The sequence below is a fragment of the Papio anubis genome, chromosome 2, assembly GCF_008728515.1.
Source record: "Papio anubis isolate 15944 chromosome 2, Panubis1.0, whole genome shotgun sequence".
Taxonomy (NCBI): domain Eukaryota; kingdom Metazoa; phylum Chordata; class Mammalia; order Primates; family Cercopithecidae; genus Papio; species Papio anubis.
Window position 1 is genome coordinate 92436925 of NC_044977.1, and position 23095 is coordinate 92460019.

The 23095-nt window shown below is 45.8% G+C and overlaps 1 protein-coding gene across 4 annotated transcripts in view; it reads left to right on the forward strand.

Annotated features, from left to right (window-relative positions):
* CDC25A (cell division cycle 25A) overlaps positions 1-21230 on the forward strand; it is a 33000-nt gene extending 11770 nt beyond the window's left edge. For all 4 annotated transcript variants that reach the window (XM_003894491.5, XM_003894492.5, XM_009200874.4 and 1 more), the window contains 8 exons: positions 223-294; positions 3699-3872; positions 11054-11152; positions 13759-13821; positions 13918-14016; positions 15216-15346; positions 18941-19052; positions 19299-21230. In XM_003894491.5, coding sequence (XP_003894540.1) covers positions 223-294; positions 3699-3872; positions 11054-11152; positions 13759-13821; positions 13918-14016; positions 15216-15346; positions 18941-19052; positions 19299-19439 — 891 coding nt within the window. In that variant the 3' untranslated portion in view covers positions 19440-21230. The remainder of the gene's footprint in view (positions 1-222; positions 295-3698; positions 3873-11053; positions 11153-13758; positions 13822-13917; positions 14017-15215; positions 15347-18940; positions 19053-19298) is intronic.
* The last annotated feature ends 1865 nt before the right edge of the window (positions 21231-23095 follow it).

The window sequence follows — 23095 nt, forward strand, 5'->3', positions numbered from 1 at the left end:
TGAAGGAGCTAACTAACAGTCTTATATGCAAGAAATATGAAATCAGTCTATATGCAGTTTCTATGCAAGAAACATGAAATCAGAATGGTATAGGATGGTACATTAAGGATACTTCCCATGCAGGCCTATCTGGTATTCTTCAGGGAGAAACACACCTAAAGCATTTAAACTAATGTTAGTCTCTACAGGATCTTTTTAAAATCAATTTTTCTGTTTTTTTAGAATGAGGAGGAGACCCCCTCGTGCATGGCAAGCCTCTGGACAGCTCCTCTCGTCATGAGAACTACAAACCTTGTGAGTTGTTTTAGTGTGTCTGGAGGAAGCCCTGAGTGATTGGGGCACTGGACAGAGTAGTCCTTAGTTGAGTATAGCCAAAGATTGAAATGAATGATAGGATTTGGGGATCTGGGTTTTAGGCCTCAGTTTGGCTACCTACAAACCTTTAGTGATGATATCTCTCTGCATGTCTCCTGATCTATAAGGAGTGTGGGTTAGGCGGGACCATGGTCATTCCTGGCTTTTACCATCTAGTCAGTTTGAAAAAAGCCTATCTGAAGCCTTTAGCCTGAAGACTTTACTTTTTTTAGGTTATTCTCTTTTTTTTTTTGAGACGGAGTCTCGCTGTGTCTCCCAGGCTGGAGTGCGGTGGCGCGATCTCGGCTCACTGCAAGCTCCGCCTCCTGGGTTCACGCCATTCTCCCGCCTCAGCCTCCGAGTAGCTGGGACTACAGGCGCTCACCACCACGCCCGGCTAATTTTTTGTATTTTTAGTAGAGACGGGGTTTCACCGTGTTAGCCAGGATGGTCTCGATCTCCTGACCTCGTGATCCGCCCGTCTCGGCCTCCCAAAGTGCTGGGATTACAGGCTTGAGCCACCGCGCCCGGCCTAGGTTATTCTCATTCATATTCCACAGAACCTAGCATAAAATTAGACAAGCAACAGTAACTCACAGGGTTTTTTTGTTGTTGTTGTTTTGTTTTGTTTTATTTAAGACGGAGTCTCATTCTTGTTGCCTAGTCTGGAGTGCAATGGCACAATCTTGGCTCACTGCAACCTCTGCCTCCCAGGTGCAAGTGATTCTCCTGTCTCAGCCTCCCGAGTAGCTGGGATTACAGGTGCCTGCCACCACACCCAGCTAATTTTTGTATTTTTAGTCTCGAACTCCTGACCTCAGGTGATCTGTCCACCTCAACCTCCCAAAGTGCTGGGATTACAGCCACTGTGCCTGGCTGGATTTTTTTTTTTTAAATTGAAAATACCTACCTGAGGCTGGGTATTTTCAGGTAGATATTTTCAATTTTAAAAATAATTTACTTTTTATATATATATATATATACACACACACACATATATACTCACACAGACACACACACACATATACACAAACACAGTATAGATTTGTGTTTCCATCATAGGGATACTTTCAAACAGAAAGCATAGTGTAGATACAGAATCTATAGTGTATGTGTGTATATATATTCAAAGTAACATATATATACACACACACACACACACACTAGATTCGTGTTTTCATCATAGGGATACTTTCAAAGTTAGAAGCAAGAATGTTCCTACACAGGTATATACACCTGTATATTCAGAGATACACACCCTTAGGTACACATCTAAATTGATAAGTTCATATTTTTTAATTATCAATAACCTGAACTATAATTATGGAACAAATGAGCTACAGTTTTTTTGTTTGTTTGTTTTGTTTTGTTTTTGAGACAGAGTCTCCTGTTGCCCAGGCTGGAGTTCAGTGCAGTGGTGCAATCGTGACCTGCTGCAACCTCTGCCTCCTGGGTTCGAGTGATTCTCCTGCCTCAGCCTCCTGAGTAGCTGGGACCACAGGCTTACGCCACCACTCCCGGCTAATTTTTTTGGTATTTTTAGTAGAGATCAGGTTTCGCTATGTTGGCCAGGCTGGTCTCAAACTCTTGACCTCAGGTGATCCATCCACCTGCCTCCCAAAGTGCTGGGTTTACAGGCATGAGCCACTGCACCCAGCCAAGCTACAATTTTGAGATCACTTACGGATTATAATACATTCATGTGCATAACTTTTGAGAAAATATGTTAACCCAGTACACATGTTATGAGTAAATTTACCAGGTCATTTTGATAGGCATACAATTACATAAAATGTGAGAACACTTTGGAAGTGGCTATTAGTTTTATAGATCTGATTTTAAAATCATAAGCATTGGCTTGTAAGCTCTTAATAGTGGGGAAATTTCTTCCACAAATGGTTGTTACAAACTAACCATTGCTGGGAGCCGTAATGGTAAATAAACTCAGACAAAAGAGGGAGAAAATCCCTGGTCTCTGGGAGCGGATGTGGGAGTGATCTGTTCCATTGGGGACTATCAGGAAGATTTCAAAAAAGTGACATTGAAATGTTACCATCGGCCAGGCGCAATGGCTCGCGCCTGTAATCCCAGCACTTTGGGAGGCCGAGGCATGCGGATCACGAGGTCAGGAGATCGAGACCATCCTGAGTAACACAGTGAAACCCCATCTCTACTAAAAATACAAAAAAAAAAAAATTAGCTGGGCATGGTGGCGGGTGTCTGTAGTCCCAGCTACTCGGGAGGCTGAGGCAGGAGAATGTCGTGAGCCCGAGAGGTAGGGCTTGCAGTGAGCCCAGATCGCGCCACTGCACTCCAGCCTGGGCGACAGAGCAAGACTCCGTGTAAAAAAAAAAGAAAAAAAAATGTTAGCATCAACTTGAAAATGAATGGTTTACTGAGATGTGAAAGGACATTCTGTGCAGAAGGAAAAGCCAGGCCAAGACACATGGAGTCGAGAATAGGCTGAGATGCGTTTAGAGAGCTGATTCTCTCTACCACTGGTCAGGTTGGCTTCCCTTGGACTCTGGAAAATTCGTCTTTGTTTATTTTTTTTTGAGACAGTCTTGCTCTGTCACCCAGGCTGGAGTGCAATGGTGCAATCTTAGCTCACTGCAACCTCCACCTCCTGGCTTCAAGTGATTCTCATGCCTCAGCCTCCTGGGTAGCTGGGATTAAAGGCAAGCACCACCATACCTGGCTAATTTTTTTGTATTTTTGGTTTCTTCATGTTGGCCAGGCTGGTATTGAACTTCTGACCTCAAGTGATCCACTGTGTTGGGATTACAGGCATGAGCCACCACGCCCAACCTGGGAAATTAGTCTTTAAAAGACCAGTAGAAAAAAAGACTTTGAACACAATTTCGAAAGGCGTTTGCTACTAGCCCATCCCCACTCCCTCCAAATTTACCATCTTAACTATACCTTAACCGATCATGCCCCCATTTTTATTATAACCTGGCTACGGTGCATCTTTTCTGGATTTAGGTGGGGTATTTAAACCCATTGAGCTGCTTAAGCAAGGTGCAAGTAATAAAATGGAGGGGAAGATAGGCAAGCCAAAAATGTGTTCCTGACTGGAAGGTCACACTTCTTGACGCAGGATTATTTAGACAGTTTTTGTGAGGGCAAAGGATGTTTTACTCGTCTGTATATAATGTCAGCTGAGTATATATTCATTGAGCACTAAGTGCTCAGTGCCTGCTATGTGCCAGGCCCTATGAGAGTTGCTAGGACTAAATGAATCAGCAGTGCCTGTTTGCTAATTTAGAATGGTTTATTTGTCTTACCATTCAAGTGAACAGGTTATAATGAAAGATGGGTCTGTCTTTTTTTTTTCCTGTAAGGACAACCGATGCAAGCTGTTTGACTCCCCTTCCCTGTGTAGCTCCAGCACTCGGTCAGTGTTGAAGAGACCAGAACGATCTCAAGAGGAGTCTCCACCTGGAAATACAAAGAGGAGGAAGAGCATGTCTGGGGCCAATCCCAAAGAGTCAACTAGTCCAGAGAAGGCCCATGAGGTTAGTTTCCTAGGTTCCTTTTTGCTCTAGCACAGATAATGTATTTTTCAGTTCTAAAAACTTCCACTTAGTGGTTCATTTATTTTCTTAGGTAAGTTTTGCTGGGGTTTTGTGTGTGTGTGTGTGTTTCTTTTAACAGAGATGGGATCTAGCTATGTTGCTCAGGCTGGTCTTGAACTCCTAGCCTCGAGTGATCCTCCTGCCTTGGCTCCCCAAAGCACTGGGATTACAAGTGTAAGCCACCACGCCTGACCGATACTTGGCTATTTTCATGTTGGTTTTTCAGTTGCTTTGAGTATGTTCATAATTGCCTGTTGAAGCAGTTTTAAGATGATCCATTGGTATCAGTTGATTGTCTTTTCCTATTCAAGTTGAGATTTTTGTGGTTCTTGGTATGACCAGTGATTTTTCCATTGTCTCCTGTATATTTGTGAGTCTCGGGTCTATGTAAATCTTACGTTTTAGCAGGCCTCCTCTGATACTGCAAGAAAGGTGTGGGTGGAAGTCCGGGTTCCCCAGCACAAACTCCATTGACATCTTGGGTGGGGACTTGTCTCATTATTGCTGGGAGGGAGCAGAAGTTCATTCCATCCCAGTAGAGTGGTGACTGGGGCACTGTATGACAGCTGGGCAAAGGTGGAGGCCCCCGCTTGCTGTTGGCCATAATTGTTTCTGTGTTGACTGTAGTAGAATGATTATTGTTGAAAAGTCTTCTGCCTCAGTAGGCTGTCCTTTGCCTAAGGAGAGCAGGCTTGTTGTGTTGCTGTCTCCAGCTTCATGAGTTGAATGGTTAACTCGTTTGTTTTTAATTTTCTTATTTCTGGATAAACCTATTTGAATCTATGAATTTCCCACTGCTTTAGATTTGTCTCATAACTTTTGACCTGAAATGTTTTTATTATCATTTGTTGTAGATATTTTATTTCCTTTTAATCCAGACCTATCATGGCCTATTAAATACTTGATTTTTACAAAGGTCTGTCTGTCTAATTCTTCAAGTTAATTCATTGCATTGGTCATAGTTGTATGGGCTGTTTTGTTGTTTTCTGTTTCTGAGACAGGGTCTCTGTCACCCAGGCTAGAGTGCAGTGGCATGATCTCAGCTCACTGCACTCTTCACCTCCCAGGCTCAAGCAATCCTCCCACCTCAGCCTCTCAAGCAGCTGGTACTATAGGTGTGTGCCACCAAACCCAGCTAATTTTTGTATTTTTTGTAGAGACAGGCTTTCGCCATGTTGCACAGGCTGGTCTGAAACTCCTGGGCTCAGGCGATCCTCCCACCTTGGCCTCCCAAAGTGCCGGGATTATAGGTGTTAGACATAGCGCCTGGCATGGGTGAACTAGTGTGATAGTTGTCTGGGCCTAAGTCCTATGGTCCTTTATGTTATTCTGTTTATTCCGTGGCTAGACACACAAAACACTGGTTTATTTGTATGTTTTTCCTTCATTACACTGTCCTTATATTGAGGTTTGGTATTAAGCATTATAAAATGGTGAACTGCCTGTGTTTTCTGTGGCATGAAAAGGTTTAAGTAAATTGCAGTTTTAAAAGGTTAGAGAGATGACAGCTAAGAAAACATTTAGGCCTACTGCCTTATCGTATCTGCTTTTGTTATTAATGCTTTATGAACATTTTCTCTTTAAAGTATTGTTCTAAAAGAATATTTTAATAGCTGCATAGTATTTTTGTTTGGGGAGAGTTGTTTGGTTTTTGTTCTTTCTGTTTGTGGGGGGCACAGGGTCTAGTGCTGTCGCTCAGGCTGGAGTGCAGTAGCACAATCACAGCTCAGTACAGCCTCCATGGGCTCAAGCACTCCTCCCGCCTCAGCCCCCCAGCAGCTGGGACTACAGACATGCACCACACCATGCCCAGGTAATTTAAAAAATCTTTTAAAAAATTTTTTGTAGGAAAGAGGCCTTACTGTGTTGCCCAGGCTGGGCTTGAACTCCTGGGCTCAAGCAGTCCTCCCACCTCAGGCTCCTAAGTATCTGGGACCACAGACACGGGCCAGTGCACCTGGCTGATAGTGTTTCACTTTCTTTTTTTTTTTTTTTTTTTTTTTTGAGGCGGAGTTTTTGCTCTGTAGCCCAGGCTGGAGTGCGGTGGCGGGATCTCCAGCTCACCTGCAAGCTCCGCCTCCGGGTTCCGCCAGAACCTCCTGCCTCCAGCCTCCCGGGAGTGCTTCTGGGACTACAGAGCTTCCGCCCACCTGCGCCGGCTAGTTTTTGTATTTTTAGTAGAGATGGGGTTTCACGTGGTAGCCAGGATGGTCTCGGTCTCCTGACATAAACAGTGAGAGTCCACCCGTCTACCGGCCTCCCAAAAGTGCTTAAGGTTACAGGCTTGAGCCGCAGCGCCCGGCCTCAACTTTCAAGTATATACTATAAATAGTGGAATAGGCGGTGGCGTTAAACTCAAACAATCAACACTGGAAGAGCAGCGGATCAGGAGTCAGGAAGACCATCCTGGCGAACACTGTGAAACCCCGTCTCTACTAAAAATACAAAAAAGTTAGCCGGGCGAGGTGGCGGGTGCCTGTAGTCCCAGCTTCTAGGGAGGCTGAGGCAGGAGAATGGCGTGAACCCAGGAGGCGGGGGAACTTGCAGTGAGCCGGGATCGCGCCACTGCACTCCAGCCTGGGCGACAGAGCGAGACTCCGTCTCAAAAAAAAAAAAAAAAAATAATAATAATAATAATAATTGAATAAATCTAATCTTCTGGACATTTAGAATTTCCCTTCCCCTGATTTTCCTTTTATTTCTAATTAAAAATGAAATTCTGGGTTATAAGGGCAAGAGCATTTATGAAACTTTACATTGTATACATGTCAGACAGTATCTATCAATATTTAAGAATATTCAGGCCGAGTGCGGTGGTTCACGCCTGTAATCCCAGCACTTGGGGAGCACAAGGCAGGTGGATCACGAGGTCAGGAGTTCCAGACCAGCCTGGCCAATATGGTGAAACCCCGTCTCTACTGAAAATACAAAAAATAGCTGGGCGTGGTGGTGTGCGCCTATAATCCCAGCTGCTCAGGAGGCTAAGGCAGGAGAATCGCTTGAACCTGGGAGGCGGAGGTTGCAGTGAGCAGAGATCATGCCACTGCACTCTAGCCTGGGTGATAGAGTGAGACTCCATCTCAAAAAAAAAAAAGGTTTCATTTTCTTTTTCTTTCTTTTTGAGACACGCTGGAGTGCAGTGGCAGGATCTTGGCTCACTGCAACCTCCGCCTCCCCGGTTCAAGCAATTCTCTGTCTCAGCCTCCTGAGTAGCTGGGATTACAGGTGCCCGCTGCCACACCTGGCTAATTTTTTGGTATTTTTAGTAGAGGCAGGGTTTCACCAAATTGGCCAGGCTGGTCTTGAACTCCTGACCTCAGATGATATATCCTCCTTGGCCTCCCAAAGTGTTGGGATTAGAGGTGTGAGCCACTGCGCCTGGCCAGAATATTCATTTTCTTTTATCATAATAGAGATTGACCTTTTTATTTCCATATTTGTAAAACTTTTCTTGGATAAAACAATACTGTTAATAATTATTATGTATATATGTTGGCCCTCATGTTTTGGTTTATTTTCATATATTTTAATTTTTAAAAATATTTTAAATTTAAAGTATTTTAAATATAAAGTATTTTAAATTTCATTGTGGAGAATATGTCAAGCATTGCTTGAATACAGTTATCATACCTGTGATATTACGAAACATATGTTTAGTCTTCCTCCCCTTCTCCTGTCATATAACTCCTAAAATCCTTGGAATATCCAAGGTCATATCTTTTTGTATGCTGATGATTGATAGCTTCAGGATGGGACTGGTCAATGGAAAGACAGAGACATGATTAGAGGTTGGAACTTTCAGCCCCATACTCCAATCTCTCGGGAGAGGAGAGGGGCTAAAGGTCAAGTTGATCACTCATGGCCAGTGGTTTAATCAATCATTTCTGTGTAATGAAGCCTCCATAAAACCTTGAAAGGATAGGGTTCAGAGAGCTTCTGGATAGCTGAACACATGGAGGTTCCTGAAGGTTGGGGCACCCAAGGAGAGTGTGGCAGCTCCATGTCCCTTCTCCCATACCTTACCCTATGCATCTCTTCTTCTGTATCCTTTGAATATCCTTCATAATAAACTGGTAAATGTGTTTTCTTGAGTTCTATGAGCCACTTCTGGCAAATTAAACCCAAAGAAGGGATCATGGGAACCCCTACTTAAAGCTGGTGGTCGTAGATCAGAAGTTCCAGAGGCCCAACTGGTGTCTGAAGGGTGGTGCGGTTTTGAGAACTGGGCCCTAAACTTCCTGATCTGACACTCTCCAGGTAGATAGTGTCAGAATTGAATTGGACAACACCCAGCTATTATCCACTGCAAAACTGCTTGCTTGCTTGCTGGTAGGGAGAAATCCCCTCATATCGGGGGGTAACAGAAGTCTCTGTCTTCTGCTGTTGTTGGGTGAGGGAATAAGAAAAATACTTTGAGTTTGTGGGGTGTTTTTCTCATAGAAACATATACAGGGCTAAATTTCTGGTTTGTTTCTTTTTTTTTTTTTTTTTTTTTTTTTGAGACCGAGTCTCACTCTGTCACCCAGGCTGGAGTGCCATGGCTCGATCTCCGCTCACTGCAACCTCCGCCTCTCAGGTTTCAGCAATTCTCCCACCTCAGTCTCCTAAGTAGCTGGGACTACAGTCGCCCACCACCATGCCTGGCTAATTTTTTATATTTTTAGTAGAGACAGGTTTCACCATGTTGGCCAGGCTGGTCTTGAACCCCTGACATCAAGTGATCCTCTCCCCTTGGCCTCCCAAAGTGCTGGGATTACAGGTGTAAGCTACCACGCCCAGCAGAGCTAAATTTCTTATTATCAAATGTCAAATATCCAGTCTGGGTTCAGTTTTCCCCAGTTGTCTCCTAAGCACTTTTATAGTTTGTTAAAATCTGGATCCAAATAAAGTCTATACACTGTAGTTGGTCAATAGGCCTTCTTACTCTTCAGATTTCAGTGCTCCATCTGTTTCCCTCTTGCATATTTTTATTTGTTGAAGAGCTCAAGTTATTTGTCCTGCAAAGGTTCCCACAGTCCTGTGGGGTCTTCAGACATTGTCTTCCATCCCCTATATTGCCTTAAAAACCTAACTCTGGAAAGGATGGATTGAATTCCAGTTTTATTTGTTTGGCAAGAATATCACATAGGTGATTTTGTCTACTTTGATCAGGAGGTATAATGTGCCGGGCAGCCATTGGTGATTGCTGCCCAGATTTTTTACTTCATTTCACTAGGGTTTCAGAAAGATGATACTGCAGTTTTTATGTTCTTTCCTCATTAATTAGCTAGAATATCTCTATAAAGAGAAACTTACACTCATCAAACACTGTGGTTACCCTTGGGAAAGGCAGGATGAATATTGGAGCTCTATTTGCCAGTTTCCAAATAATGCCCTACCAAGCATCTTCCAAAGTTGAAAGCAAGACTTATAGTTGTTTTTCAATAATAATTAGGAATTCATGGATTAAAACATTTGATGTGGTTCTGTGTATTGCACATATTGTCCTTTTGCTCAAATTATCCCTTTAACAGCTGGCTTCCTCTTCTCATTGAATAAAGCTAAGACATAGGCCAGGCGCGGTGACTCACACCTATAATCCCAGCACTTTGGGAGGACAAGGCAAGCAGATCACCTGAGGCCAGGAATTCAAGACCATCTGGCCAACATGGTGAAACTCTGTCTCTACTAAAAATACAAAAATTAGCCAGGCATGGTGGTGCGCACCTGTAGTCCTAGCTGCTCCAGAGGCTGTGGCAAGAGAATCGCTTGAACCTGGGAGGCGGAGGTTACAGTGAGCCAAGATCATGCCACTGCACTCCAGCCTGGGTGACAATGAGACATCTTAAAAAAAAAAAGCCAAGACATACTTTTCTAAACTTAGTCCTAGTTTTGTTTTTTTTAATTTACACTTATTATTTTTTTTTTTGAGGCGGGTCGCTCCATCACGGGCTGGAGTGCGGTGGCGGATCTCGAAAGCTCCTGCAAGCTCCGCCTCCGGGTTATGCCGATCTCCTGCCTCAGCCTCCCGATGGCTGGTTCGACCCGCCGCCCTCGCCCAGCTGGTTTTGTGTTTAGTAGAGGCGGGGGTTTCACCGTGCCACCAGGATGGTCTCGATCTCACGACCTCGGGATCCGCCGTCGGCCTCCCAAAGTGCTGGGATTGCAGGCTTGAGCCACAGCGCCCGGCCGTAGTGCAGGCGAGGTCTGCATCTCACATCACCAGGCTGGAGTGCAGTGGCCCGTCTCAGCTCACTGCAAGCTCAGCCTCCTGGAGTTCATGCCATTCTCCTGCACCTCCAGCCTCCCGAGTAGCTGGGACTACAGGCCCGCCACCACCACATGGCTAGTTTTTGTATTTTTTTAGTAGAGACGGGGTTTCACCATGTTAGCCAGGATGGTCTTGATCTCCTGACCTCGTGATCCACCCGTCTCGGCCTCCCAAAGTGCTGGGGTTACAGGCTTGAGCCACCGCGCCCGGCCACTTAGTCCTAGTTTTAACCCCCCTTGTTTCTTTCTCTTTTTTTGGAGATAGTTTCCCTCTGTCACCCAGGCTGGAGTGCAGTGGCACCATCACCACTCGCTGTAGTCTTGACCTCCCCAGCCTCAGGTGATCCTCCCACTTCAGCCTCCCAAGTAGCTGGGACTATAGGCACGCACCACCATGCCCAGCTTGTGTGTGTGTGTGTGTGTGTGTGTGTGTGTGTGTGTGTGTGTGTAGACAGGGTCTTGCTGTGTGATCTGGTCTGGAACTCCTGGGCTCAAGCGATTCACCTGCCTTGCCGAGGCTGGTCTGGAACTCCGGGGCTCAAGTGATTAACCCACCTGGGCCTCCCAAAGTGCTGGGATTACAAGCATGAGCCATCGCACCCAGCCTAACCACCTGGCCCCCCCCTTTTAAAAAAAAAAAAAAAAAGGAAGGATAATTTAGTTTCAGAGCAATTCAGTTAGACACTGGAATAATAGGAGACCTAGTCAATAACCCACATTCATTTTTGTTCACTCCAGATTCAATAAAATAAAAACTTCTTACTAAATGTAGGCATTAACATTTCAGTCTCCTCGAGACATGCTCCAAGTGAATGTTTTCAGAAGTTCCATTCAGAACCCTTGTCTCATTCTCTACCTTTGATTCATTACAGACGCTTCATCAGTCTTTATCCCCGGCATCTTCCCCCAAAGGAACCATTGAAAACATTTTGGACAATGACCCAAGGGACCTTATAGGAGACTTCTCCAAGGTAATTGCAAGCAGAGCTGCTCTGGCAAGTGTAGGAGTGAGTGTGGGTATTTAGAACCCCACTCAGCCTGTCTCCCTCCCCAGGGTGGTTCCTGGCGTGCCTCCAAAAGGACACAGTTAAAGAATGTTAAAGGTGGGGAAGCAAACTTAGTTTTCATGATCAGGTATATGTTGGTTTCTGAGACTGTAGATCTTGCTATTCCTGATGGGCAGTTTTAGGTGGGGAGCTGTCCACCAACCACCTTGATTATAACCTGAAGACCAGGCTTTCTGGGAACTGTGTTACTATAAAAATAGTAATTAGGCCGGGCGCAGTGGCTCAAGCCTGTAATCCCAGCACTTTGGGAGGCCGAGACAGGTGGATCACGAGGTCAGGAGATCGAGACCATCCTGGCTAACACGGTGAAACCCCGTCTCTACTAAAAAATACAAAAAACTAGCCGGGCGAGGTGGCGGGCACCTGTAGTCCCAGCTACTCGGGAGACTGAGGCAGGAGAATGGCGTGAACCTGGGAGGCGGAGCTTGCAGTGAGCTGAGATCCGGCCACTGCACTCCAGCCTGGGTGACAGAGCCAGACTCCGTCTCAAAAAAAAAAAAAAAAAAAAAACAGTAATTAGCAGGATAGTATAAAGCAGAAATAAATCTGTAGCCTCACTACAAGTCTGCATGTTGAAAGGTTATCTTAGAAGGTCCAGTATTGAGACTGAATTTCTCCATTGTTCAGAGAAGCTTGGCCACTGAGGGAAAAGGACCTCTAGAAAGTCTAGAGGAAGATCTTCTAATAGCCTGATACGCTACATGAAGGCTTGGCTGCAGTAAAATATAAGGCTAGGACAGGGAATGTGTCAGTAGCAGCTTCTTTAATCACATTTTGACTTGAAAGTTACCAGATCAATGTGGTTTTTTTTTGTTTTTTTGTTTGTTTGTTTGTTTGTTTGTTTTGAGATGGAGTCTCGCTGTGTCGCCCAGGCTGGAGTGCAGTGCCTGGATCTCATCTCACTGCAAGCTCTGCCTCCCGGGTTTACGCCATTCTCCTGCCTCAGTCTCCCGAGTAGCTGGGACTACAGGCGCCCGCCACCTCTCCCGGCTAGTTTTTTGTATTTTTCTTTAGTAGAGACGGGGTTTCACCGTGTTAGCCAGGATGGTCTCGATCTCCTGACCTCGTGATCTGCCCGTCTCGGCCTCCCAAAGTGCTGGGATTACAGGCTTGAGCCACCGCACCCGGCCCAGATCAATGTTTTATTCATTAATTTAGTTAACATTTATTGAAGCACTTATGTGTTAGGCAGAAATTCCAAAATGAGACTCAGTTCCTTCCCTCAAAGAATTTAGCATGTGGTTGGAGAGGTAAGACATGAACTACATGTACCACATGGTAGACTGAAATAAATTTCAGTGAGGTGTAAACATAAACAGCACTCCGTGAGAAGTAAAAGGGTTTGTCTTGGCTAGGGGGTTGGGAAACGTATGGGCTTGGGCCGTTGATATTTCAGCCTAAATGGGTTTCGAAGGAACAAGGAGAATGAAGAGAACAAGCAAAGACCCAGCTGCATCCTCAGTTTTGGAACCTTCTCTTAGTTGGCGGGGAGAGATGTGGTCTTACTATGTTGCTCAGGCTGTAGTGCAGTGGCTATTCGCCCATGCTATCATAGTACACTGTAGCCTCGAACTTCTGGCCTCAAGTGCTCCCCCTGCCTCAGCCTCCCAAGTAGATGGGACTACAGGCATGCACCATCACACTCAGAGGATTTTTCGACTTGAATTGAGGCCTGGTTATGTTTGTCTTAATGGGCCTCTGCATGGGGATAGATGAACTCTTGACTCAGCCAGTCGCCCTAATGAGTAATGGCTAATGTGCACATCTTCCTCCTCAAGGCTAGGCTAGGTCTCTTTTTTTCCTATCCCCAGTGCCTCGCACCATGCTGGACATAGCAGGTGCTCAGTAAATGAGTGAAATCTATGTTTAAGTGCTGTTCACAGTCTCTAACTACTGACATGTGGATTCTTGACGAAAGCAGGAGGAAAATGAGGTTACCTGAGATTTCTTTATTTAAATATGCCTTACTAGCTAGGTAACCTTGAATACGGTGCTCAAAACGGGGATAATATACCTTATTGGTTTGTGTGAAAATTAAATATCAAGATGTTAATGAAGTAACTAGAAGAGTAACTAGTGTGTACTAACTAATTGTTTGCTTGTTTGTTGGTTGGTTTTTTGAGACGGAGTCTCGCTCTTGTCACTGAGACTGGAGTGCAGTGGTGCAATCTCAGCTCACTGCAACCTCCGCCTCCCGGGTTCAAGCAATTTTCCCGCTCTAGCCTTCCGAGTAGCTGGGACTACAGGTGCGTGCCACCACGCCTGGCTAATTTTTGTATTTTTAGCAGAGATGGGGTTTCACCATGTTGGCCAGGCTCGTCTCGAACTCCTGACCTCAGGTTATCCACCAGCCTCGGCCTCCCAAAGTGCTGAGATTACAGGTGTGAGCCACTGCGCCCGGCCGTTAATGTTTGTTTTTTAAAAGGTGCCTCCTACCAGCCAGACAAACAATGTGAGTGTGAATTTATATGGGCTTTCAGATTCTCTAAGTATCTTTTTTTCTTTTTAAGGGTTACCTGTTTCATACAGTTGCTGGGAAACATCAGGATTTAAAATACATCTCTCCAGAAATTGTAAGTCCATCCTTTTGGAACCTACCACACATCAGGTACTTGAATCTAGTTTTTCCTCATGGTCAAAGTTGATTCTCCTTGGTTTTCTCTCAACAGATGGCATCTGTTTTGAATGGCAAGTTTGCCAACCTCATTAAAGAGTTTGTTATCATTGACTGTCGATACCCATATGAATATGAGGGAGGCCACATCAAGGTATGGATTCCTGAGACTTGCTGTAGAAGGAGCCCTAAACAGGATCTGTGGTTTTAAAGTGGGGAGGACAGTGACACCTGGCCGCTTAGCTCATATGCTAGTTGTTAGAATTTTGAAACAATGCAGTGAGCGTGGAAGGCATTTGATTCCGGGTGCTCTTAACGAATGTTCCCTTGTCTGCAATACTCTCTACCACCTTGTGCGACAGTTACTCTTCATGTTTGTCCCTCATACCATCATTATCAAGGGCACCTGTAGGAGGTACCCACTGATGTTTAAGTCATTCAAGGGGACCAGAATGGGTTTCGTAGCATTTAAGAGGCTTGGGTACCAATGTCTGAGCACCCCAGGGCTCCTGACGAGAAGAAGCCCATCTCTGGCAACATGTCCCGGTGTCTGTGCCAGGCTCAGTGATGCCTCCAAAGTTGATTGTTCAGCAGGCTGCCTGATTGAGGGGCGTGTTGGGACACACGTTCCCAAGAATAAAGGAACTGATTTTGCCATTTTAATCTTTTTTTTTTTTTTTTGGAGACAGAGTCTCGCTCTGTCGCCAGGCTGGAGTGCAATGGCATGATCTCGGATCACCGCAACCTCTGCCTCCTGGGTTCAAGCAATTCTCCTGCCTCAGCCTTCCAAGTAGCTGGAACTACAGGCGCACGCTGCCACGCCCAGCTAAATTTTTTTAAATTTTTATTTTAGTAAAGACGGGGTTTCACCATGTTGCCTGGGCTGTTCTCGAACTCCTGAGCAATCTGCCCACCTCAGCCTCTCAAAGTGCTAGGATTACAGGCATGAGCCACAGCACCTGGCCTGCCATTTTAATGCTTTACCCAATTAATAGTGTTTAAATATAGTAAGGAGGTACGTTAAATACGATGTTACTGTTTGCCATTGTCTTGTAGCTTTTGAAAATCCCCACATTTATAAAACTACCTATAAAGTGTACCATAGTCATATTTGAATTGCCCATTTCCAGTCCCCATGTGCATTACTGTATGACGAATGTGTACGGACCCTCAAAGCTCCATTGAGATACAGGTGCCAGATGGTCTACTGGGCTATTCAGCCGGAAAAACTGAAAAAATCACAAACTGGTCTTGTGGACTTAAAGATCATTTTTGATGAATCATTACATCTTGCTGAATCATTACTTCATGTGTGAAACATGCAGGTTCCAAGGGTCTCTGTTGTCTTCATAGGGTGCAGTGAACTTGCACATGGAAGAAGAGGTTGAAGACTTCTTACTGAAGAATCCCATTGTACCTACTGATGGCAAGCGTGTCATTGTTGTATTTCACTGCGAGTTTTCTTCTGAGAGAGGTCCCCGCATGTGAGTGCTGCATGGAACTGGGTTCTGGGGCAGAGGCTCCATGTTGCTTTTGTGGGACATGGTGGTTTGTGGCTTGCACTTGGAGCATATTGTAGCATATCAAGCAGTCTCTTGCACATAACAAGCCATTTTCATATGTAATTTTATCCTGAGGTGAACTTTGGCTCTTCCAGTCTCCCCGACTGTCCTTAGTCTGACCTGTGAGGCTACTGTTCATGTGACCTCCTTCAAGTATAAAGTAACCATTCCTTATGCAAATGCCAGAAAAGTGTGAAGACCTGATATGATACGATGCTTTGAAACACTTGATATTATTACCAATTTCAGGGTGAAAAAAAGGGGGCAAAGAGCTGCCCATCAGTCATTGTGTCCATTTTAAAAGGATTGTAAGCCTGGTATGTATCAGGCTCTGACAATAAAAATGTAACTACAGTAAAGCACAGTACAGTATAAATACCACAGCGAGCAGGACCAACAAGGACCCTGTTGCAGCAGAGATCCAAGTGGGGATCCATATAAATGCTAAGAAAACAGGAGGACAGGCAGAGAGGTGGGACAGAGAGTGCAGCTTAACTAGGATGGTTCAAGGGAGGATCACTTGCTAAAGTTTCAGACCAACCTCGGTAACACAGCGGGACCCCACCTCTATGAAAAATAGGAGGTGAGAGGATCGTTTGAGCCTGGCAGGTTGAGGCTGCAGTGAGCCATGATCATGCCACCGTACTTCAGCCTAGGTGACAGAGTGAGACTCTGTCTCTCTGTCACACACACACACACACACACACACAGAGGTTGTACTTGCATATACTTCACCTGATTTTATTAATTGTTAACATTTTGTCACATTTGTATGTACATGCTCCACACACAGGCAACTACAGTAGAACTTGACACTTTTTGACTGTCATAAGTCCTTCAAACATCTGTCTCCAAAGGATGGTCATTCATGAATGGAATTATTCACTCACCAGATTTTTTTTTTTTTGAGATGTAGTCTTGCTCTGTCACCCAGACTGGAGTGCAGTGGTGCGATCTCGACTGACTGCAATCTCCACCTCCCGGGTTCAAGCAATTCTCCTGCCTCAGGCTCCTGAGTAACTGGGACTACAGGCGCATGCCACCATGCCCAGCTAATGTTTTTATTTTTAGTAGAGACAGGGTTTCGCTGTGTTGGCCAGGCTGGTCTCGAACTCCTGACCTCAAGTGATCCACCTGCCTCAGCTTCCCAAAGTGCTGGGATTACAGGCCTGAAATAAACTAGACACACATACACATACATATAAATTTTTTTTAAACCCACAAAAGATGCTGTTCTCTCTCTTTTTTTTTTATTTTTGAGACAGGGTCAGTTTCTGTTGTCCAGGCTGGAGTACAGTGGCAGGAGCACAGCTTACTGCAGCCTCTGCCTCCCAGGCTGAAGTGATTCTCCCACCTCAGCCTCCCAGGACCACAAACATGCATCACCACAAACATGCATCACCATGCCTGGCTAATTTTTATATTTTTTGTAGAGACAGGGTCTCACTGTGTTGCCCAGGCTGGTCTCAAACTCCTGGGCTCAGGCAATCCTGGCCTCCCAAAGTCCTTGGATTACAGGTGTGAGCCACCATGCCCAGCCCAAAAGATGCTATTCTCTCAATTCTCTCATTTCCCCATCTTCCTCTTTAACAACCTCTAATATAAAGGACATTATTATACCATATTAAAACTTCACCTGGATATACAGACAACGCCCCATCTCTGTATTCTGCATTTGCAAGCTGCATGTTTATATTACCATCTACAGATACCCCTTACACTTCGTTCCCCACTTGAGTTTCACCATCACTGGCTTTCTGTTAATCCACTGAGGAAAGATTTGAGAATCACAGGTGAACTGTGGTGTTTGTTTGTTTGTTTGTTTGTTTGTTTGTTTTTTGAGACGGAATCTTGCCCTGTCGCCCAGGCTGGAGTGCAGTGGCGCTATCTTGGCTCACTGCAGCCTCCGCCTCCCGGGTTCAAGCGATTCTCCTGCCTCAGCCTCCCAAGTAGCTGGGATTACAGGCGCCTGTCACCACGCCCGGCTAATTTTTTGTATTTTTAGTAGAAACGGGGTTCCACTATCTTGGCCAGGCTGGTCTTGAACTCCTGACCTCGTGATCCACTGCCTCAGCCTCCCAAAGTGCTGGAATTACAGGTATGAGCCACCGTGCCCAGCCGAACTCGTTTTAACCACAGGCAAATGGTTTAAGTTACGTCCTGCTGAGGAAGCTGCTGCCCATCCCTCATGACTAGAGCAGCTACCATAGGCCCCAAACCACTGAGCTTCAAGAGAAAATCAGCAGATACTCTTGGCTCTTGTGTACCAGATACCTTTCTAGATATTGAGGGAGAAGAGCAGTGAACAAAACAGACCAAAAATCTCTGCCTTCATGGAACTTACATTTCAGAGTGGACAGGAGTTCAAGAACAGCCTGGCCAACATGGTGAAATCCTGTCTCTACTAAAAATACAAAAATTAGCCAGGCGTGGTGGCGGACACCTGTAATCCCAGCTACTTTGGAGGCTGAGGCAGTAGCATCCCTTGAACCCAAGAGGCAGAGGTTGCAGTGAGCCGAGATTGTGCCAGTGCACTACAGCCTGGGCGTCAGAGTGAGACTCCGTCTCAAAAAAAAAAGGTTACTGGGCGCGGTGGTTCACTCCTGTAATCCCAACACTTTGGGAGGCCAAGGCAGATGGATCGCAAGGATCACCTGGCCAACATGGTGAAGCCCCGTCTCTACTAAACATACAAAAATCAGCTGGGCGGTGGCATGCGCCTGTAGTCCCAGCTGTTCGGGAGGCTGAGTCAGGAGAACTGCTTGAACCCGGGAGACAGAGATTGCAGTGAGCCTGAGATCACGCCCTTGCACTCCAGCCTGGTGACAGAGCGAGATTCTGTCTCAAAAAAAAGGTGCTTCAGAGCAAAATAAGGCCAGTGGTGGGAGCTCCCAGGCAGGCTGGAGAAACAGTAGTGGGGCCGCAGGGACTCACGTGGGATGAACAAGGGGCAGAGCAGCAGTAGGGGTGATGAGCTGTAGGCCTCTGAAGGACTTGGGGCCTCGGGCTTTTTCACCAAGGGCGAGGCAGTAAGCAGCCATTGGCTGGATATTGAAGACCGTTCAGTTCAGGTAGAGGATAGAAACAGGGCCCTGAGGCAGGAGCAAGTTCAGCCTCCTTAAAAGGCACAGAAAGAAGCCCACTTATGTAGAAGGAGGTGAGTGAGGGAGCCTAGCTGAAGAGAAGGCTGGGGTGGAGAAAGTAAGGGGAAGCTGGCTTAGATAGTGAAACTGTTGCTACAAACTGGTGGTGAAGGTGCTGGGCCGGACTCAGACGCTAGGACTGTTGGAGAAAGGAAAGTTGGGGAAGAGACCATCTACTGGCACTGGCTGTGAATGCTGCTCATGTGGCCAGGAACTTGCAACTTAGCACTGATTGTTTCTAAGAATAAATGTAAAGTTGGGAAGATGTGTATAAGGGGGACTTAGACCACAACTGCTACTTTGACTGCGTTGCCTGGGTGTTGCTCTGTGCTGGAAAAGCCAACCCTACTTTGGCCTTCCTTCCCCTGACTAGGTGCCGGTACGTGAGAGAGAGAGATCGCCTGGGTAATGAATACCCCAAACTCCACTACCCTGAGCTGTATGTCCTGAAGGGGGGATACAAGGAGTTCTTTATGAAATGCCAGGTAAGACTGGGACTGTGGAGAGCATCCCTCCTCCCCTTACCCCAGTGGTAGACTAATGGATCTATCTGGCGGTCATGACTTTCTTTCCAGGGGGTGGGTATCTGCTGAACACAAAGAAAGCCCCTGTAGAACTGGCCGCCCAGGTCTGCCTGGCCGCTTTCAGCCTTGTAACCCTAGGCAGAGAGGAAACCAGGTTGTGAGTGTGAGGCAGGTGTACTCTAACCTCATTCTCTCTTGTCCCCTCAGTCTTACTGTGAGCCCCCTAGCTACCGGCCCATGCACCATGAGGACTTTAAAGAAGACCTGAAGAAGTTCCGCACCAAGAGCCGGACCTGGGCAGGGGAGAAGAGCAAGAGGGAGATGTACAGTCGTCTGAAGAAGCTCTGAGGGCGGCAGGACCACCCAGCAGCAGCCCGAGCTTCCCTCCGTCCCCCTTTACCCTCTTTGCTGCAGAAAAACTTAAGCAAAGGGGCCAGCTGTGTGACATTTGGAGAGGGGGCCTGGGACTTCCATGCCTTAAACCTACCTCCCACACTCCCAAGGTTGGAGCCCAGGGAATCCTGCTGGCTACGCCTCTTCTGTCCCTGTTAGACGTCCTCCGTCCATATCAGAACTGTGCCACAATGCAGTTCTGAGCACCGCGTCAAGCTGCTCTGAGCCACGGTGGGATGAAGCAGCCGGGGTCTTTTCGGGCTCCAGCCATCTCATGAGGGGAGAGGAGACGGAGGGGAGTAGAGAAGTTACACAGACAGAAATGCTGCTGGCCAAATAGCAAAGACAACCTGGGAAGGAAAGGTCTTTGTGGGATAATCCATACCTTTAATTTATTCAGCTTCATCAATCACTTTATTTTATTTTTTTTCTAACTCCTGAAGACTTACTTTACTGCTTCATTAGGTTGAAATACTGCCATTCTAGGTAGGGTTTTATTATCCCAGGGACTACCTCGGCTTTTAATTAAAAAAAAAGAAAAGAAAAAGAAGGGGGTAAGAAAATATAAACCTGTTATAAGTTATGGGACAGAAAGCTAGGTGCTCTGTTACCCCCAGGAAGCGCTGTGGTACTGGGGCTGCTGCTATTTAAGCCAAGAACTGAGGTCCTGGTGAGAGCGTTGGACCCAGGCTTGGCTGCCTGACATAAGCTAAATCTCCCAGACCCACCACTGGCCACTGAGATCAATTTGGTGGGAGATGTGGCCCTGTTCTTCCTCACCCCAGTTCCATGACATTGGCTGGTATAAGAGCCACAGTCAGGAAAGCACTTGAGGCAGCGTCCAGGGCCACCCCTGGCTCAGTGCTGGAATGTTGCAGTGTAGGTTTCCCAGGGAAGGGGGGTGGGGCTGGGTGGGCTCCACAGGATGGGGGAGGAGCATGTCCACTGAGTGTCTTCCTTATGTTGCTGTGATATTGTTTGATAGCTTTTATTTTCTAATTTTTTAAAAATGGTCATATTATGAGTCAAAGAGTATCAAATCAGTGTTGGATGGGCCACCCAAGGGTGAGGAGAGGGGCTGGAAGCCCTGGGCATTAGGAGAAGGGAGTGGGTGCTGGCATGGACATGACTGGATAGAATTTTCTCAGGAGGGAGCTTGGTGGATTTTGAAGGTAAAACTTTCTGGGTTTATCATGTTTTAATTTGAGAGACAGGGAATGATGAATCATCACCGGTTGTCCCTTATCTAACCCCATAGACGTGGGGATTTCAAAAGAGCACCTCATCCAAGGAGCTGGGGCTGACTTCATTGATTCTAGAGAGGCCTGTTTCAGTGCCTGCTCATCCCCGCCCTCTGGTGCCAGCCTCCTTACCATCACGGCTTCATTGAGGTGTAGGCAGTTTTTTCTTAAAACAGGAGACAGTCTCTCCCCTTACCTCAACTTCCTATTCTTGGGGTAGGGGGGTGGGAATCAAGTGATACTGGAGATGGCTAGTTGCTGTGTTATGGGTTTGAGTTACATTTGGCTATAAAACAATCTTGTTGGGAAAAATGTGGGGGAGAGGACTTCTTCCTACACGCGCATTGAGACAGATTCCAACTGGTTAATGATCTTGTTCGTAAGAAAGAGATTCTGTTGGTTGAGTGCCTGAAGAGAAAGGTGGGATGGCCTTCAGATTATACCAGCTTAGCTAGCATTACTAACCAACTGTTGGAAGCTCTGAAAATAAAAGATCTTGAACCCATGCTCTCTGCCTAGTTCTTGATGGATTTAAGGAGAATTACATTTCCCTTTAAGGTCCTGGGACCTCATTAGCTAAAATTACTGTTTTGGATAGCCACATTTCCTCAAGAAGCTCTCAGTCCAAAAACTTGTGGTTCAGATTGATTTGCAAGATGAAATGGGCGCATAAAAAGCGTGCCTGTGGCCAGCTGCAGTGGTTCATGCCTGTAATCCACGCACTTTTGGAGGCCAAGGCAGGCAGATCACATGAGGCTAGGAGGTCGAGGCTGCAGTGCCCACACACAACTAGGGATGCTGGGGGCTATTGGGGGCAAAATATATTGGTCTGAAGCACAGGGGCACCCAGAATAGAAAACATGTGTTCCTTTATGTATGTGTTGGAAAACTAGGGGTTCAGACATATTTGATTATATTATATATACAGATATTTTTTTTGAGACAGTCTCACTCTTGCCCAGGCTGGAGAGCAGTGGTGTGATCTTGGCTCACTCCAGCTTTCAACCTTCCAGGCTCAAGCAATCCTCCCACCTCAGCCTCCCAAAGTGCTGGGTTTACAGATGTGAGCCACCATGTTTTTTTAAGTTTACTTTGAGCAGGTAATAATATTTCCCTGGATTGCTGCAAAGGCCAGCTGGCTTCCCGTCTGACCTGTCCTTCCTAAAATTGCAAATTAAGTCAACCCATTCTTGATAATTTAATGGTTTTTTTGTTGTTGTTGCTGCCTACAAAATGAAACTTGACCTCTTTAGACAGTATGCTAAGATGCAACCTCAGCCTTAGTTCAATTTATGCTCCACTATCAGGTAAGGATTCTGTTTTCTAGAATGCCCCCACTCTCTGAAACTTGCTTGCTAGAGCTGGAAGTCTGCCATGCAGAAAGTTTGCATTTACTATAGAAAAATTTGTGTGTGGACACCCACAAGGTCAAGAGTTGGTTAACTCAAAACCATGGGCAAAACTTAACTCACTTTAAATTTTGGGGATAACTATTCCATTCAAGGTGTGATCTGATTCAGATTTAAAAATTTTAAAGTATGCAAAGATGTACAAAAAAATCACTCATATTTCACACACCAGCTTAAGAACAAACAGCTTAGCTGAAGCCCCTTGCCTACCCTGACTTCATCATAAACTCTTCAGCTGCACCCAGCTCCCATAAGTTAACCCTTATCCTTCCTGGTCTTACGATTATTTCCTAAGCAAGAAGATAGATTCAGATATTTTTCCTTTTTTTTTTTTTTGAGACGGAGTTTCACTCTGGTTGCCCAGGCTGGGGTGCAATGGTGCGATCTTGGCTCACCACAGTCTCCACCTCCTGGGTTCAAGCGATTCTCCTGCCTCAGCCTCCCGAGTAGCTGGGATTACAGGCATCGCCACCACACCCAGCTAATTTTGTATTTTTAGTAGAGACAGGGTTTCTCCATGTTGGTCAGGCTGGTCTCGAACTCCCAACCTCGGGTGATCCATCTGCCTTGGCCTCCCAAAGTGCTAGGATTACATGTGTGAGCCACCATGCCCAGCCTCATGTTTTCAAACTTTACAAATTGTGCAGCTATAGTCCTAGCTACTTGGGAGACTGAGGCAGGAGGATTGCTTGAGCCCAGGAGTTCAAAACCTGCCTGGGCAATATAGTGAGACCCCATCTTTAACACAAAACAATCTCCATTATGTGCTCATTCATCTGTGACTCACTTTGATTTTTATTTCTCTGCTTATCACAATTAAGGGCACTTGGCTCGAGAAAGGGCAAAGCATGAATCAATAGTGACTCAGGTTACATCTCTCCAGCAGAGGAATCTGGAGTTAAGTCACTTTTCCTTCTGGGGCCTTTCTTCATAAATAACAAATGCATTTGAACTAGATTTT